The sequence below is a fragment of the Anas platyrhynchos genome, chromosome 19 (assembly GCF_047663525.1).
Source record: "Anas platyrhynchos isolate ZD024472 breed Pekin duck chromosome 19, IASCAAS_PekinDuck_T2T, whole genome shotgun sequence".
NCBI classification, from domain to species: domain Eukaryota; kingdom Metazoa; phylum Chordata; class Aves; order Anseriformes; family Anatidae; genus Anas; species Anas platyrhynchos.
The window spans coordinates 5,886,351-5,903,661 of record NC_092605.1 but is presented as its reverse complement, the minus strand read 5'-3'; the positions used below and the strand labels follow the sequence as shown (position 1 = coordinate 5,903,661).

At 38.2% G+C, this 17,311-nt stretch overlaps 1 protein-coding gene across 2 annotated transcripts; it reads right to left on the bottom strand.

Moving 5' to 3' along the window:
- Nucleotides 1-1,448: 1,448 nt before the first annotated feature.
- DGKE (diacylglycerol kinase epsilon) lies at nucleotides 1,449-16,647 on the bottom strand. Of its 2 annotated transcripts, none has more exons than XM_038165569.2 (11): nucleotides 15,613-16,647; nucleotides 13,796-13,955; nucleotides 13,335-13,454; nucleotides 12,274-12,417; nucleotides 10,221-10,378; nucleotides 9,895-9,946; nucleotides 9,644-9,757; nucleotides 9,184-9,255; nucleotides 8,477-8,604; nucleotides 7,519-7,630; nucleotides 1,449-2,778 (listed from the first exon to the last, which is right to left on the bottom strand). In XM_038165569.2, the coding sequence occupies exons 1-11, from the start codon at nucleotides 16,074-16,076 to the stop codon at nucleotides 2,671-2,673; spliced, it is 1,632 nt and encodes a 543-aa protein (XP_038021497.2). In that variant the 5' UTR covers nucleotides 16,077-16,647; the 3' UTR covers nucleotides 1,449-2,670. The 2 variants fall into 2 exon arrangements, with proteins under 2 accessions (XP_038021497.2, XP_005012317.3); XM_005012260.6 differs by having other exon boundaries at nucleotides 2,769-7,201; nucleotides 15,613-16,640.
- Between the last annotated feature and the right edge of the window lie 664 nt (nucleotides 16,648-17,311).

The window sequence follows — 17,311 nt, the reverse complement described above, 5'->3', positions numbered from 1 at the left end:
TCTGTGCATAGTGAGGAACAGAAAAAACTGAGTTTAAATATTTTAATCCATACACTTTAGTCTACAGAGAAATACAGTACAAATAGCAAGACAACAAAAAGATGCATTAGGAAATTTAGTAACAGAGTCAGTACTGCGAAAAATCTATAGTTGCAAACTTCTATGAAGAATACAGAGTAGATGTTTCTCAAAAGAGCCTTCTGGGAGCTTAAGACACAAGAAATAGGCCACAATACTATTGACTAAACACAAATGTTTTCTTCAGTTTCACTTGTGTTAAGGTGGAGTGCTGCCACAGAACCTGATGGAGCCTATAGACAAAGCTTGGCCCAATTACTCAAATACTACATATCACCCACATGTAATAATTTGGGTAAACCTGTCACATTTCACATGTCAATGCTAGTATCACCTGCTTCAGTAGTAAGGGATTAAGCCAGTAAGAGCACAAACAAAGCAGCGTTTTATGCAAAGTTCTAGAATCATACTTGCTGTGTGTCTACACAGCAAATAAGACATTTCCCAGCCTTTGCAAGTAGAAGTTGTACATGAATACCTCCTTATCCTCCCATTTCTACCTTCCTTCTTTTAACCAAAGAAAAAAAAATGTATTTGAAAGCAGCGTGATGTAAAGAAAAAATGTAACAACTTTTGTCTTTAGAAGTTTGCATTGGAGGTTCAATATTATGCTGCCTGGCTATTTCTTTGCAAGCAAGATCTCATGCACGTTACTGCTACGAGCATTCAGCTTTGCTCTAAGATTTTGTTTTCTGAGAAGAGAGGTGGGAGAGGTGCGAATGGCTTTTGCTGAGGTTGGACACTAAGTAATACATGTGTGTTAAACTGCACCATAGGGAAACAACTGTTCTGTCAAGTGCAATGATCATTCCTGCGTTAGGGCTCTGCAGCAGGGAGAAAACAAAAAAACCCAACAAAACAACACATGAAAACAAAACACCAAATCCCAAATGTTATCTTGGTTGAAAAAAATGATAAAAATTCTACCTTTTCATCTATTATTTGCATTTCAAGTTCATTTTTCTCCTTTAGTGCAATTTCAGAATATGCATAAACACATTCAATGCAAATTCCAAGTCACAGCATCACAGTATTTCCAAGCTAAAGAATAACTTTTTTTTTTTTTAAATTTTAACATGCTGGTATTTTCATTTAAGTAGTTATTAATTTAAAGTTACAGCTCTTAAGAGTCACATTTTTACAGTATTCTAATCACTAATTACTAAACAGAAATAACTAGTATACATATTGAAGTTACAAGCTACAAAAATAAAAATCCGTTCTGTTTAACTATAAAAATCCTATAAAGAGAAGATGGCTGGAGGTACTCGAAGGATTACAATAGTTGGTAGCAGACAAAATGGCTTTTGAGGGATGTAAACTTTGAAGACACAGAATGCAATAAACTCACAACATTAGTTCCCACTTACTCTTAAGAAAAAAGTGATTTATATTGAAATCTGCAAACAAGTTTCAAATAAACAAATGAATTACATACAACAATAGGAGTATACAGCACAGTAAACAAGGTAGCATTAATGAAAAACAAAGTAAAATTTTGAATACATTCATACTTTCAAACAGTAAAGACCAGAGCCTCAGCGAAAGCAAGTCAGCATAACATCACTAGGTTTAGTTGAGGCATGTGGCTTTACTCCAGCCTAAAGTCTCTCCCTGAGATGTCCAAAACCTGAACTGGGTATTCAGCATTCTTAGTGAGATATTTTGATCTGCCATGCTTTTAGAACTGCAGCCTAAACAATACTGAAATAGTGAATGTGTAAATTCACTCAATCTATCTAATTGCTAAATGAAAATGTGGTCTCATTTCATTCCCGTGTTCAGGAAGCAGCTACAGTTTCTCAGAAAAGAAGTCAGAACGTTTTAAAACAAGTGTTTCACATTCATCAGGATCAGTGATGCTACTAGCATGTTTAAATCTAAAAAGATATCCTAGTCTATTCTTAACCAAGAACAATCTTGTTTCTTTAAAAAAAAAGAAAACTGCTAATACTAGATACGAAATACAGAACAAAAAAGGATTTTCAGTTAGAACACATGCAAAGATTCTTAAGTGTCCTACTCTTATGTGTATATTAACCAGTTAGGCTTCAGTGCTGCTCTACCAAATGTATTTGTTCCTATGTAAAAAAGAAGCATTGTAGCATTGATACTGTTATGCTGTTTACAGCTAATGTACAGTGCTTTTTTTTTTTTAAACCAGTTAGATACAATAATATACACTAAAAAGCTGTGAGCATCAGTTCATGTAATGCAGATCCAGAAGAAATTGGCAGAACCTAAACCAGAAATTACTAATTCTGAGAACCTGTGTAGAAAGTGGAGATTCATCCCCAGCAGCAAAAAGCAAAAACTGTACTTTCAAAATAGGTCTGTAGGACAGGGAACACTACACCTGATGTGCCCATTCTAATATTCTCCAGGTGTCAGTCTGAGTAAATTAGAAATTAAGGTGACTGGAAAGGGCAAAAAAGGTGAGTTACAAATATGCTGTATGAAACCATTCCAGTTTGCGTTTCTGACAAACCAGCTGGCATAAAGTATAAAACAAACAGAAGAGAAGCTCACTATCCTGTTTCAGCAGAGTTTCTGACACTGTCCCAACTGATGTTTTTAGCTAAAGTATACAAACTAAAAATGAGAAGTTAAAATGACTGAGGGGAAAAAAGTACTTACTGAATAGCTGCAAATTCTGTCAAGACAAGATGTACCAAGGAACAAACTCCCAATCTGAATCAGCTGAAATTATATATATATTTTTTTAAAACTTTTGATATAAACATCACTTTAAGATGACAATTTTCTCCAAGCGTGTTCAAACATGGTAGCATTTTCTTGTGCAACCAGGAGAAACTCAAGTCTGCATTCCAAGAACAGTACTTAAAGCTTCTAACTATAGTAAACAGTGTTCCAAGTTACTCAGTGCCTAAGAAAAGCAAGACCTGAAAACACAAAACTATGAAGGGGCAACAGAAAACTGAACATACATGGTTATCACATGCATAAATTAAGCTATACCATCTTTACATTAGGAAAACAAAATGCAATTCATAACAGAGCTGAGAAAAATATTCAAGTTTGAGCATAAGTTCAAATTAATTTGAAACAAATCTCACAATTGCAGTAGAACGAAAACAAAGCTGAATGTGGTTGCCATCCACCTCAGCTGTTTTTAAAGACGAAGAATGCACCTTTGGACTTCAGACACCTTTTTAAATAGTCCATACAAGGATAAAGATACAAAAGGCAGGTGGTATTTGGAACAGTTTAACCTTGCTATGAATTGCTCAAAGTAGAGGATAAAAAAAATGTAAAAACAAAACCTATGACAAATCTCTATGCATATGAAAATGCACACACATACCCCCTCTCAATGAACACGTAAACAAACTAGCTTTGAGTAAGGCAGGAAGCTCACGCACAGAAAGACTCTCCATATAAGTTAAAGTTTGCTGTTTGCATTTCACAGGATTGAGAACCTACAATAAAGGAAATTATCAGCATCTGACCAAACTTCTGTTAAGGTAGCCTATACTGCAGTAAAACTTAAAAATAGTTTTAGTGAATTCATTTTTGAGTGCTTGACAATATATGTTATTATTCACTCTATACATTTTAAGCAAAGTTATACTGCACGAAGACTGCCAGAAGAAACTATTCATTATTTGTCACTATTTTCCCCAACATTAGTCAGTAAGAGGGCATGGGAGAATATTTCCACACAGGGCATGAGCTCCAGCTGCAGAGTACCCTCTTCTGGGTAAAGGACGTACTGCAGTATTTTCAGGTTTCTGATCTGTTTTCAGAAGAGCTATCTATACAGTTGCTATTTGTACTGGTGCTTTATGCACCTACAACATTAAAAAAAACATGTAGCAGTTTTAAAGCCACAACACACATGACAACATTAAGCAACTACAGCTATATTATAAGTTAGAGAAGTTCATTTACGTCAGCATTAGAATCTGGGAGCCTGTGTACTATGTTTGAGCTTTCTCAAGTTGGACTAATAACAACTTCAGGACAATTTGCAACATACTGGAAAGGAGGACACATGTAAATCAAAGGATGGTGTGTTGGACACAGCAAGACTTCCCAAAGACTTCCCAGCAGATTCTAGTGCTAACATCGTATGTTTAAAAAGATTTTTTTTTTTTGTCATGCATATGACAATGATATAATTATAATAGAAGGATGACCACACATCTGCTTAGGAACCGGATACTTACAGAATATTCTCCATACCATAAATACAATTTTACAAGAGGCTTTCCATGCCTAAAAAGGCTACACATGCTGTCTACCATTTCCTGCATTCACCAAGAGTCAAACTTTTTCACTTCCACATGCAAGATGGGGATGATGATCTGTCCAATACAAACAAGACCATTTCTTGGGGGTTCTCCCCCAAAAGTGCTCAATTAGATACATTTGCATTTCCCAAAGAGTATTTCACACATTTAGGACTGGATTCATAACAACCTGCAGTAAGTGTGAGGATCTAGTCTGCACAAACATAGTACAATATCACTGGTACACATTCAGGCAAAACAGATGTGGAAAAGTCAGCTCACCGACTGGAGGAAAAAAAAAGGAAGCTTTCAAAGTCTTCACGTCACATATTTTTCAGGATGTTGGGAGTTTAAGAAGTGAACATTTTGAACTGTTAAAGATTCTTAAGATACAAAATAATTCGAATAATCATCTGATCAACTTTAGATAGCTCTTTAAACTGCATTCTGAATAGTTTAAATTAAGTATACAAAATACTGCCCTTCATAACACATACCCTGCTTTTCCAGAGACTTGTCAGTTGTTTGTAAACAATAGTTACATAGCACAGAACTTAAGTATTTTGGGGATGCTAATGCCTGTAAATTATCCAAATAAAAATAAATAACTAGAAAGACTTTTGAAGCTACAATACAAATTCAACCTCCATAACAACAGCAACAAAAGGTTAGGATACTGGGTTTATCTAACATTGCATGTTTTTGTGTATTTTAAATACATTTTATATAGACTTAACAATAAATTTGTCCTCTGTATTTACATACTATAAAATAATTAAGATGAGGTGTGGGAGGCTAATGAATATGGAATTTACAAGTGGCTTCTGTTTTACAGTTCGTTACACTCTGGTCACATATCCAGACAACTAAAAATTCACTGGCAATCAGTAGTATTTTAAGATCTAGCACGTACACTTTCTAGAGTGAATACCATCAGTTTAAAAATGCTCTCCAAAGATGATTACAATTGAAGATTCTAAAAATACTGACATTTCCAAGGCTTAAATAAATTATTTTAAAATATAAATAGTTCCTTCACTGTTAATGCAAACTTTGTTTTATAGATTGCTGAAAAACAGTTTCATTTTACAAAACCTAGAAACACAATCTACCCAATGGTTTTGCTTTCAGTTAGCATGAAAAAAAAAAAAGTGACTGGGGCAGTTTGACAAAAGCAGCAACATTCAAAGCTATGATCAATGCCCCTCAACTTCTCTTATGATCTTAGCTTATGCAATATACATTCAGCGTAAATTCTCTTCTTATTCAAGAACTCAACTGGACTTAACTGAATTATTAGTTACAAACCTCAAAATCTTAACTCACATGTCTCACGTGCTGCAGGCTTAAAATATCTCTAAGGGAAAACTAAAAAGGAAGCAGGTTTTTACTTCTGTTAGACATGAAGATGTTTTTACCTGAGAAGCTTGGAACCTGAGTAGCTTCAGATATGTCAAATTGACCGTTTACTTGTACTGGTGTGTGTGTGTTCTTAACCTTTACTACCATGATAGGCCACTAACCTTTTCCTGGCCCAGTATTCATATGAGAAATGAAGATTCAGGCCGAATTATCTTTGACCCCCCTAAGAGCCAGTTAGAAAACAAATTTACCCTCCACACACATCAAATGATACACGTGAACAAAAGAACTTGCTAACCTCTGCAAACCTCTCTCTCAATCTCCACAATTCAAACTGAAACAGTTAACAGACTGACTTGCTATTGATTGTTTCCAGGTAACAAAGCGAGATCTTTAACAAGCCTCTTAAAAAAAAAAAAAAAAGAAAAAAAGGTTTGCCAGCTATCATTACTTCTTTAAAACCGTCTTTAAAACACAGCTAAAACAGACAGCTCCAGGTTTTCTTCCAAGAAGCCTCCTCTAGAACTATAACATGTTGCTATTTACAAAAACTAGAATTAATCTCTTGCTGACTGAAGCAGTCAGTCACAGGATCATTCAGTGCAAGTCATGGTACAATTACTTTGATGTTGTATCTTGGGTACTCAGGAATACTCCATCTATGGCTTACAAAGCCACTGAGAAAGTCATTTGCTAACAGACCCTTTCCAGAAACCTTTGGTCCAAAACTACCTTTCCTTGCTAGCTGCCTTTCCAAGAGCCCCCACATCTCCACTCTCCCAGTCAGGCCTACTAGGTATGTACTGCACACACAGGAGCACAAAAAAGTTTGTCCTACTTCCAAGAAGAGATGGCAGACAGGACCAGCAGGCTGTTGACAGAAAAAAAACAGCCCACATTTTACTTGGTCTGTTTTTCTGTTCTGGAAGCATTCCTGGAGAAAATAACAGGTGGAAGCAGGCTGAACTCCAACTGTTCCCCTTTTCAAGGGTATCAAAACTTATGCATACTATATTGTATATGTGCAGAAGATCTGATTCCACAACAAGGAAGGGCTTCTGTATCTGGTCCTTCCCTGACAGAGTAACTGGCTCCTCAGCTAGAAAGGCTGGGTACCACTATCAACCTAAAAGGCAAAGCAGTTGTGGTAATTCAGCTGTGAAAGTTTTCATGAATGTGAAAGCACGGCTTTTTCCTCGACCCTAGTTCATTTACAAGTATGAACCTTACAGCACAATCCTTGATCTAGGTTAAGTGTTCTCAGTGCTTTTAATGGGCTGAAGTTCTTCTTTGTATTACATTACATTCCACAACATCTATACCTCTTCATCTGTCTGTTCTCTCACATGCTCTTGCTCAGACACGCTGGAAGCATCGTCATCTGTTTGCTCACCCGAGTGATACAACATCAGTGCATGTGTCTTATGAGTTATGGTAACAGTGCATGGCCCCTGAGCCCACGGCTCTCCATCCACCTGCATTGGCATCTTTGAACTCTTCAAGATCAGCTAGTATTAAACAGAAGAACACACAATCACAGCAGTTCAATGTAGCTCTGAAGATACCTTTTATAACTACAACGTACTGATGTTGCACAGTTCGAGACTAGCCAGGGAGAAACTTAATACATAATTAGTTGTACTCATAGGTTACCAACCACAGCAACAGAGGATTGCTAATTATAACATAATTAAATTTATTACGCAAAAGAAGCATCCTGCTCAACTGCAAAGTGCAACTTTAGAACATACAGCTGAGTGCTTGAAATTGTATGCTGTGTATTGAAAAAAAGATTAGGGAAAACAGGTTTATAAATAGTACTTACCCTTACTGTATGTGCCTGCCCTAGACGAACAGGATTTGCTAGTTTCACCTGAATCTGGGCACAGTGGAAAGAACCGTGAACTCCAACAACCTCCAGAAGTCCATCGTCATGTCTATGAATTAAGAAAGCAGACCTTTTAGTGATGTTCATGAACTCTGAGATGCCCATTCAAATATTAGTCTTTTCTCTGTTACTATAAAAAAAGACAACTGTTAATCTACAAATGTTTGAACTATTTATTTCCCGGTGAATAAGTCACACTGAATAGGAAGCGCAGCTGTACAAAAGCAGGCCAAGTACAGAGCAATACTCTGGTTGGTACACCCTACACAGTTACTGGTGATCACAGATATATTATTCTCCTAGACTCGAAGTGCATATTTAAGGCCTTTGGTGGATTTCCACTTCAGAAATTTGAAAATTTTTGTCTTGCTGTCTTTTTAGGCAGTTATTAATCCACAGGAAAATATTTTAATTGCCCCCACCTTTTTTTTTTTTTTTTTTTAGATTTTGGTAAAGAACTTTGGCCAAATAATTTTAGAAATGCAGCCTCATAAGCATTTTCTAAAGAAGGAAGTCACAGGAGGGCAAGTCTCATGTGCCCACAATTCAGCACTGCTGCAGCCAACTTATATCCATTTCAGACTATAAAAGAACATGTCTTAATACAAATTAAAATTTAGAACAATAATAAGGTAACAAAAATTTGACTTCCATGATGTAAGTATCTTCTACTTTTTGAAGGCTATTTTCAATAGTCTTTTCAACTCTATTGCCTAATCAGGCCAGACATTTTGAGAAGGTCAAACCTGATGCATGGGATGCACTTAGCTCTAGTCTCTAACAAAAAGAATCCTGACTTTCAGACAAGACTTATTACGTAAGCATAGCCTAGTGGGGGGAATTGTTTACACTACAAGAACTGTTAAAAAAAAAAAAAAAAAGAGGTATTGCATACCTTGCCAAGGGATAAGGTTCATCACCCATTCCTTCCCAGAGCCTACAGCCACCTCCCCAATATCCAATGTTCAGGACAATGATGCCTTCCAAATTGGGCAACTCAATTCTCTCACCATCCAACTCTAGCTTTAAAAGACAAACAGAAGTTAATTACCATGAATGAAATTCAGTACTTCAACATAAGCTAATTATTCTCTTTGTCTAATAGGCCTCCACTTGAAGAAAAAAACATCTGTGAGCAAAATCGGCCCTGTACAAATATAATGTTTTCTTTCCATACTTAAAAAAAAAAATGATTTCTGACTTCACAACCTGTAATCAGTTTCTGTTAATAGAGAAAAGAAAAATGAACTGTCACTTATTTAAGTCTCTAGATTCTACTACAGATTTCATCTACTACTACAGATTTAATCTCAGTATCTGTCTACTACAGATTTCATCTCAGTATCTGTATTTGAACTCAGAGATCTGAGTCAAGACCAGAAAAGTTTTTAGTAATTTTCAGTAAGCTCGAAGGCATGAATTCCACAAATAAAGTTGCAGATAGCAAAGAAGCCTGGAATATCAAAAAAATTCCAGAGTCCAGAGCTATCTCACACAAGTATCATGTAGATGTAAACTGCACAGTTTTTTTCCTTTCCTTTCACAAGATAAATTTCTCTACTTCCCTGACTGTCCAAAGAAAAAGCAAGTTAAAAAACTTACCTCAACTTTCTTGTTAAGATCTTTACATTCTTGTACTAAGCAGTCTTTGGTTCCATAAAAAAAATAAACAGCCTGCAAAACAAACAAAAGGAAAGAAGAACAGAAAGGACTGTTAAAAGAGACAGTTAGTATGAAACCTATTTTAAATGCTCATGTATAGTTATGGTTCTTCAAAGCTTATCATCTAAAATACATATGTAACATTTGCACAAGGAAGCTGTGCAGAGAAATTATATCACTACAGTTCATTAATATCTGAAGACATTTTGTTTCAGAGTAATGCAGTCCCTGACTAAGAGTCCTAAGGGCTGAAAATCCAATAGAAATTAAGATGAAACCAAGATTTAATTGCAATAACTTCTGTCACACTATGCAGAAAAATAATCATGCTGAGTCTTTAAAAATAGCCTTCAGTCAAGTCAGCAACTACAAGGTGAAAGTGTCACTTTACCGAACATACCTTATTAATAATTCTGCTGGAAAACAGAGACGGAGTCTTCTCACGATGAGCATGGAAATTTAAAGCCATCAGAGCATCAGGTCCTATAGAAAAGTAGTTGTTCATTGTGAACACCTGTAAGAGAGAATTTCTATTCATGACCTTCTGAAATATTATTAGGATTTAAAAGCCACTATGTTTAATGGGAAGTAGGTAATCAGAAAATGATACAGATATTCCACAGAACCCATATTTATAATCACAAGCCATACCTTTGGTTTCCTTAGGTTATAGTATCCTTTGTTTGTTACCTGAACTTTCCATCTGAAAAACAACAGCCATTATTTAGATGCATGGCAGGCAAACTATTCTCACTTAGTATCAAAGTTGTAGTTCAGAATCTCAAAAGATTCAGATTTAGCTACACTATAAAAGAGTTAAGCACTTCAAAAAAACTAAATGAAGACTACTTTTGGACCTCAGTTATTCTGCAGTTCCCTAATCCACTGTGTACTTTACATATACTGCTTTAGTGGCGTAGCAGTAGACCTACAGTAATATTTGGTTAAATAGAATTTGTCTTTTCACTGTTACTTACCTGTCTAGTTTGATTCCATCTGCCTCCATGACATTTCGTAAGATTTGTTCTACAGGGACTTCTCCAGCATAACCCGCACCCCAGCCCAGTGTATTAGACAGGTCATTACCTGTTCCCAGAGGTAAAATAGCAACTTGTGGAATAAAGCGTTCTTGCCCCTAGGATACAGAAACACTACATATTAGCTTTATTTTTAGCATAATTTTCTACCTTCTAAAAACAAATGTTCAAGTCTGACAAACAATCTTCAGATCAGCTTGTTACATAGTGCAGTACAGCTGGCAGTATTAGTAGAGCAGATGGCCCATTTAAGTACTTATGGTAGTGATAATGTACAGAAAGGAAATGTGAAACCATTGTGAGGAGAAAAATTAAAAAAAAAAAAAAGGAAACAATGCATTACTGATACTCAACAGAGCATCCCCTCAGAAGAATGAAGCTTTGGAACTAGAAGCAGAAGCCTGAACTTCTCATCCGATTTCCTAATTTTCTACTTGTTGCAACCATGGGTATGAGTAAGTTACTAACAGTATTATTGCATATACCTCTGGGAAAGTGCTCTGCAATGAATGCTAAGAGACAAAAAGAACACACACGGCTGTGGACCATAATAAGCAACAAAAAGGCTCTTAGAAGATTGATGTTAGTTCTAAAAAAACTGATGCATGTAATACTAGAGCATTTCAACTGTGGACAGAAATTCACACACCCAAAGTAAAGTCAGTATCTAAGTTTCTGAATTGCAATAAACACACACAAATTTATCTGTCATGAACAGATTGAGCAGATGATAATTACCTCTGATCACACAGCAAATATCAGAAACAAACATTCAAAACAGCCACTTTAGCAAAGATCTTTGCCCTCTTTACCAGAGAAGCATGAACAATTGTTTCAGACATACTATGACCTTTGACATTCAGCTGTGAAAAATACTTGGAAAATGTAGCATTACGGTTACTACTTTTCAACAGGAGGTTTCTGCCAGGCAACCTGGATTTGAGAGTCAAGATAAATGAAGGGAGCACAATCTACTGCTGATAATCTTAACAGTATCTATGTAACTCCAATGCCTCAATTGAATATCTGTTTTCTTTGCTACCAGGTTTCATCAACTATATTGGCTCTGGGGACAATATATCAAGTTTCCAAAACCAAATAACCACATACCCATATTAGTTAAGCTTTATAGTTCTACTTTGTTCCATTTCCACTTTATCGGTACATAAAAAGTCTCAAAGAAGCTCAATTTGATTGTGCATGGAGTTGTAATAATGGCCTTCAACAACAACATTTCATGCATTAACATGAAAGCAGCATCAAAAAAATAAAGCTTCTAAAAACGCTGCAATTGATTCACAGCCAAAACAGACAAAAAAAGAGATATTGATAAAGGAAGACATTCTTTTATCACTAGAGAAAAAGATTACTAGGTAAAGTACAAGAGCCCTGGTAGTTCTTTACTTTCAATCTTCTCATGGGTTCTTAGCAGTACTCTGTAAATTGGATTATCTTCCCTTTCAAATCAACATATTTTTTCTATTTGTTGTTAATGGATCAGTGCAGACTGATAGGTTATTTAGAATACACCATAAGTAGTAAAAGCACATTACAGCCCTCATTTATGCACTGGCAATATAACCACTGTAGCTGGCAAAAATTACGAGGTTATTATAAAAGTGCTTTGGGATAAATAAACAGAGCAAGTCAGCATTACTAATAATGGCTACTGATAGCAAAATATATCTGTTTAGACAAAGAGGAAAGAATAATGTATAAAATACTCTGCATCTGTTCTTTTCTTGTTCTACAGAAAAGAACAAATTTAAATACATTTTTAATTCTAAAGCTTTTACTTATTTTTCTGAGCTACATGAAAAGATGCATTATTACAAGCTGTTTTTGCCCTGATAAGCAATTCTGCAAATATTTTTCTGTATGCTTATTCAGGAAGATGAAAAATATAAATGCAGGTAAAAGACTAAAGTGTAATAATTCAGCAGCTCCAAAACTCATTTCACCATAACATATCCTTTCATTTAAAGCACAATACCTTTATCTTCATCTCATCGATTGCATCCAGGACCCAGCCTACTGTACCATCCCCACCACAGACAAGAACCCTGACAGCATTGCAAGGCAGTAAGGTACAAAGTTGGAGTGCTTTAGCAGGCGTAGTTTTGCTTAGATCAAAAACCTAGAATAAAGGAAAATAGAGAGTCTCATAGGTTCACGAAATATGAGTCATGATTTGCCTCGTAGATAAACAACTTCAAGATGTTTATTCTAATGTAAAACAAACATTCTCTATTTATAATATTACATAAGCAATTAAGCTGTTTTGATTTTTATGAGCAGGATGTGGCCTGAAGTCACAAAATAGCTTCAGCTGCTTCACTAGGAATAAAAGCCATTGATAAATCAAGCTGACCAAGTCCTAAGAAAAGTCTGTATCTAGTAACATTTTCATGAGTTTTGTTAAGATGAAAGGCTTCAGATAAAAGTTACTTTAAAATATTCAGGATACAAAGAGGTTTATTTTGTAAAGCCTTACTGGGATGTATTTAAAACAAATGTGTAGTGTTTTCTGTTAGTCTGTATTCTAAGATTCAGTTTTAAACTTCAAAGGGAGAATATTAAGGTACAGCCAGGAAATCCAAGGAACAACTAATTGCCTTAACGTCAACATCCTGTGCCATCTCAAGTGGACTTTAAAGGGAAAGCAACAGCACAAAACAGCAATTGTAAACACCAATATTTTCACAAGTAAAGTGAGGATTTAAACACATGTTCCAAATTAAGATTTAAATATTGCAATTTCTAAAAAAAAAATATTGTTAATAAGTACATGACTATCAAAGCAGAATTACTATGTGTATTATTATAAATAGAAAACTGCACAACTATTAAAAGAACCAGAAAAAAAACATGGAAGTGGGGGGACCTCTGAATTTTTATTCTGCACACAACCTTATTCTTTCTAAAACAACAAACTGCATGAATTTGTTTCCTTTACTGACCTTCCAGAAGATCCTACTACTATTATGGAAGCAAAGTGATGCTGATTCTAACTTAAACTGTTATTTTGTTATAGTGGTTTTTCACTGTAATTACCTGAACAGGGTTCAGCAGAATTTTAAATTCTCCCAGTAAAATCTCACCCATGTTGTTTCCACTACGAGTATTAGCCAGTACGATTACTGGGATCCAGTGTTTTCTGCCATAAGGTACTATCTGCAAAAAGATGACGGTAAGTCACATAACACTGCATGTTTGAAAATGTCTAAAGTCTTGCTTCGTAATCAGTTCCCTCCAAATGCTGAAATGAGGAAGTTACCAATTAGTCTGATGTAGTCAAAACAAACAAATACTTTCAACACAAAGGCTGAAGATTTGTTCTACAGTGCTTGGGAGAACAAATGCTACAGTGTTATAAACTCATTTTTTGTTATGTAAAAAAAAAAACAAGCCAAAACAAAACTTCCTACATCTTTATCAAGTTTTCCAGTTTCATTAAAAAACAGAAGCAGAAGCCAGACAATACATTATAAAAACAAGAAGCAGAAGGCAATTACCTTTTCATAATCGGTTCTTTTGTCTTTACGTAGCTGGTTGACTGTGGACAAGTAATATGGTGGAATAATTAAGTCTTTGAATTCTCCAAATGTACATTCCTCAATCTTTAAACAATCCAGCATGCAGTCATCATGTACAGTGCACTGACACCATACACATCTGGAAAAAGAAAAAACAACTGAAATCCTCACACAAATGACACAAATTTTGCTTATGTATTTTAGAAAGAGAAACTAACTTCTAAGAACTACTTATGTTTACTTGTACTGTTATAAGTGATATTTTAAGCACATTTTAGAGAAAAGCATGCATTCTCTGGAAGTTGCAGCAACGATGTATTGGCTACAGAAAATTACATAACTTGATCATGTCCTCAAAAGTCTAGAAAAACAGTTGAATTTGTTAAAATAAAGATACCAGTTTTAAATTAACTCTGACTTTTGGTGTTAAAAATAAGTGCTACAAATACCGTATTGCACTGTATGCAGCAGTTACACTGAAAGCTTGGATGAGAAACTGAATTCCTATCCATTCTTGGAAAGCACATACTAGAGTTCAGTTTAATAATTTCAAGTGTTACTAATACCATGAATTGACTTTGGTGATAAATTTCCCAAAAGTGATAATACCCGTAGGTCTGAAACCTAAAAGGTTACATGGTACTGAGCAAGGCTTATGGGATTTTGCTATGCAAAATTGCTCAGCTTTTTGACCTACTCTAAGAGCTGCCCTGCAAACAGACTAGAACAAGAGGGAACACTGCAATACCTCCTGCCAGCCTCTGCAAAATGTTAATCTTTATTTGCTACATCCAAAGCCTTGGTTTAAGCAGCTGTGAAAGCTATTTTTGGAGTCCTTCTGCTTAATCCAGCACACAACTAGAGAAGCGATGATACTTGCCCTGTACTGTAGACAGTGACTATTGTCAGCTATTTTCTGCTTCTTTTCTCATTCTTCCTCCTTTTGCTTACAGAATCCTGTTCCTTTCCTGCTCTCATAGACATGCTCTCCCTTTCTCAAGGTTTTGTTTCTGACAATATGCTCACGTATAATGGAATTCTGCTAACTTACCATGCAATTTCCCAGTATCACGCAAATGTAGAGCAAAAGCAGACACCCTTTAAGAATGCAGAGGTCACACTCTACGCAGGATGTGCACCACGACCTCTGTGTTCTAGCCTAACATGTCACTATGTGCCATGCCGACAACTTTACAAGCAGCCTTGCTAATGACAGTATGAGCCTTTCAATTTCCTAAAGCTTTTTTATCATTCTTACTACAAACCGTAACAATGGATTATATTGCAGCAACTTTTATGAACTTCCTATTAGCTTCTTTTGAGCAGCCTTAAAAAGGTAAAAAACAAAAACAAAAAGCACCAGTTATAGGAGGGTTGTTTGTTCTAGCTGCACTAAGCAGATGCCAGTTTTGCAGAGATGCATGCACATTTTGGCAATCTGAAATGCGCACTATGCCACTGAAATTGCTCAGGCTATTCACTGTATAAACGACATGTGTGTTAGATCCTTTTTAGGTCTGTCCCATAAAAACATAAGCTCTCTTCGACATTGCCTTTTAGAGGTAATTATACGCTAGCTAGCACATCATTATGGAGAAATGCAAGCAAGACAACAAGTAGACCGAAGATGCAATATCCTGCCCGTAACTTATGAGTCAGGTAACCCACAGGCACCCACTTCATTTTAGGTTCTCTCAAATTGTTTTTGTGGCGATGTGTTCTTAAAAGACTGCAGTTAATTAAACATGGATGTAGCATCACACTTCCACATACAAAACCAAACTCCCTTGCAGTACCTGTAGTCGCAGAGTTTGGGCTGTGTGCCACACTGTTGTTTGCATACCACACAGTAGCTGCAGAGTGGGACGTTGCCTCTGATCCAGTGATGCGGCATAGAGCTGTGGGCTCTACCATCGCTCCTCATCATAATTTCCTTGCAGAGAAAGTGCTGGTCAGCCTTCTTTAGGCATCCTTCACTGACACGCAGCCCACAGCAGTTGCAGAAAGCACCCTGGAGGATGTGCTGAGCACACACGCAGCAGTAGGAGGGCTGACCAAAGAGATCGGTGTAGTGCCAGTCGTGTTTGCTCTTGCGAAAGATGTCACGTATCAGCACCTGCCGCCGGGACCGCTGGAAGCTGCACCACAGCGTGATCAGCACCGGCACGATGACGGAACACAGAGTCCAAAACACCAAGCTCCAGTCCGCGACGACAGAGGACGAGGAAGAAGAGCTGCTTCTGCCCTCCGTGCCCGCCATTCCTCGTCCAGCAAGGTCTTCCCAGCCTAACCCCTCAAGAAGACAGCCGGGCGAAGCCGGGAACGGCTGCCTGGGCCCAGCAGCCAACGAGCAGCTTCGTGAAACATCTTCTAACCCCTCCCTCAGCACCTCCGTGCCCTCAGGGCCGGCACCCAGCAGAGGGATGCCGCTGCTGGCCTCCTATCAGGGGTTCTGCCTCCGCCTAGCACAAGGCCGTCCGCCCCCCGGCACGGAGCCCCCGGGGACTGCGGCTCCTACGAGGGCCCCGCGCCTCCCCTCAGGCCCCTCGGTGGGGGAGGCCCAGCCCCGGGCCGCCCCCCCTCAAGCCGAGACCATGCGCTGGGGGCCTCCGCCGCCGCCCTCCAACCTCCCTCGCCCCGTGCCCGCTTCCCTCGGCTGCTGGCGGCCGCTGCTGGCGGCGGCGGCGGCTCCTCGGGGCCGGGGCCGGGGCCACACGGGGCCGAGGGGCTCCGCTCCGCGCCGGCGGCCGCCGGGGATGCGCGGGGTGCAGGAAGCGGAAGCGGCGGTTCCCAGGCAACGGGCGCCGCCCGGAAGTGGGGCCTGGCCGCCACCGGCTTTGTCGCGACTGTCGCGACTTGTAGAAAGGGGCGGGGCTTGTCGCAAGTGCCCCCCCCCCCCCCCCCCCCCCCCCCCCCCCCCCGACGCTGGTTCGCCCTTCGCTGAGTTTTATCCCTTTGTTCGCAGTGTTTGTCCCTTCGCTGCCCCACCCGTAGCGGCTCTTTGCTCATAAATTCTTTCACGTGGTGCTGGGAAGCTTTCCCGGGAGCAGTTCTAAAAATAAAGCAATGGTTGCTATTAATAGAAACTACAAGTTTTTTTCAGCTATGACAACAAAATACTTCACAGTTACTTAAATCCATACAGTACACATCACATCTCTTGGATTTTAGGTTGTCGGTACCTTAAAACATGCTGGAAATGCACGCACTGCACAGTTGGACAATCCTCATGTTGACATTAACATGAGTTCCGTGACACGATGGGATACAGAACCCAGGAATTGTCCATTGTTTCTTTCAAGGCCCAACTACTGAGCTGCTCTGCTTTGTTTTCGTCACCTAATTCGACTCTGGTCCAGTCCTCACACCTGTGGCACCCCACGTTAGCTCACGGCTCACAGGCTGATACAAACCAACGTGGTACTGACATCAGCAGCTGAACTTAGCCAGCCCAGTGAGCTGAGGAGAGGTCTCTGGTGTTCATTGGAGCCCCTG

Bases quoted from the DNA above. Each gene is read 5' to 3' on its own strand.
- DGKE (XM_005012260.6), bottom strand. From the start codon at position 16,076: ATGGCGGGCACGGAGGGCAGAAGCAGCTCTTCTTCCTCGTCCTCTGTC. The intron at 13,956-15,612 runs GTACTGCAAGGG...TTCTTTTTCCAG, and splicing joins CCCAAACTCTGCGACTACAG to ATGTGTATGGTGTCAGTGCA. The intron at 7,202-7,518 runs GTAAGTACTATT...GTTTAATACTAG, and splicing joins GGCAGGCACATACAGTAAGG to CTGATCTTGAAGAGTTCAAA.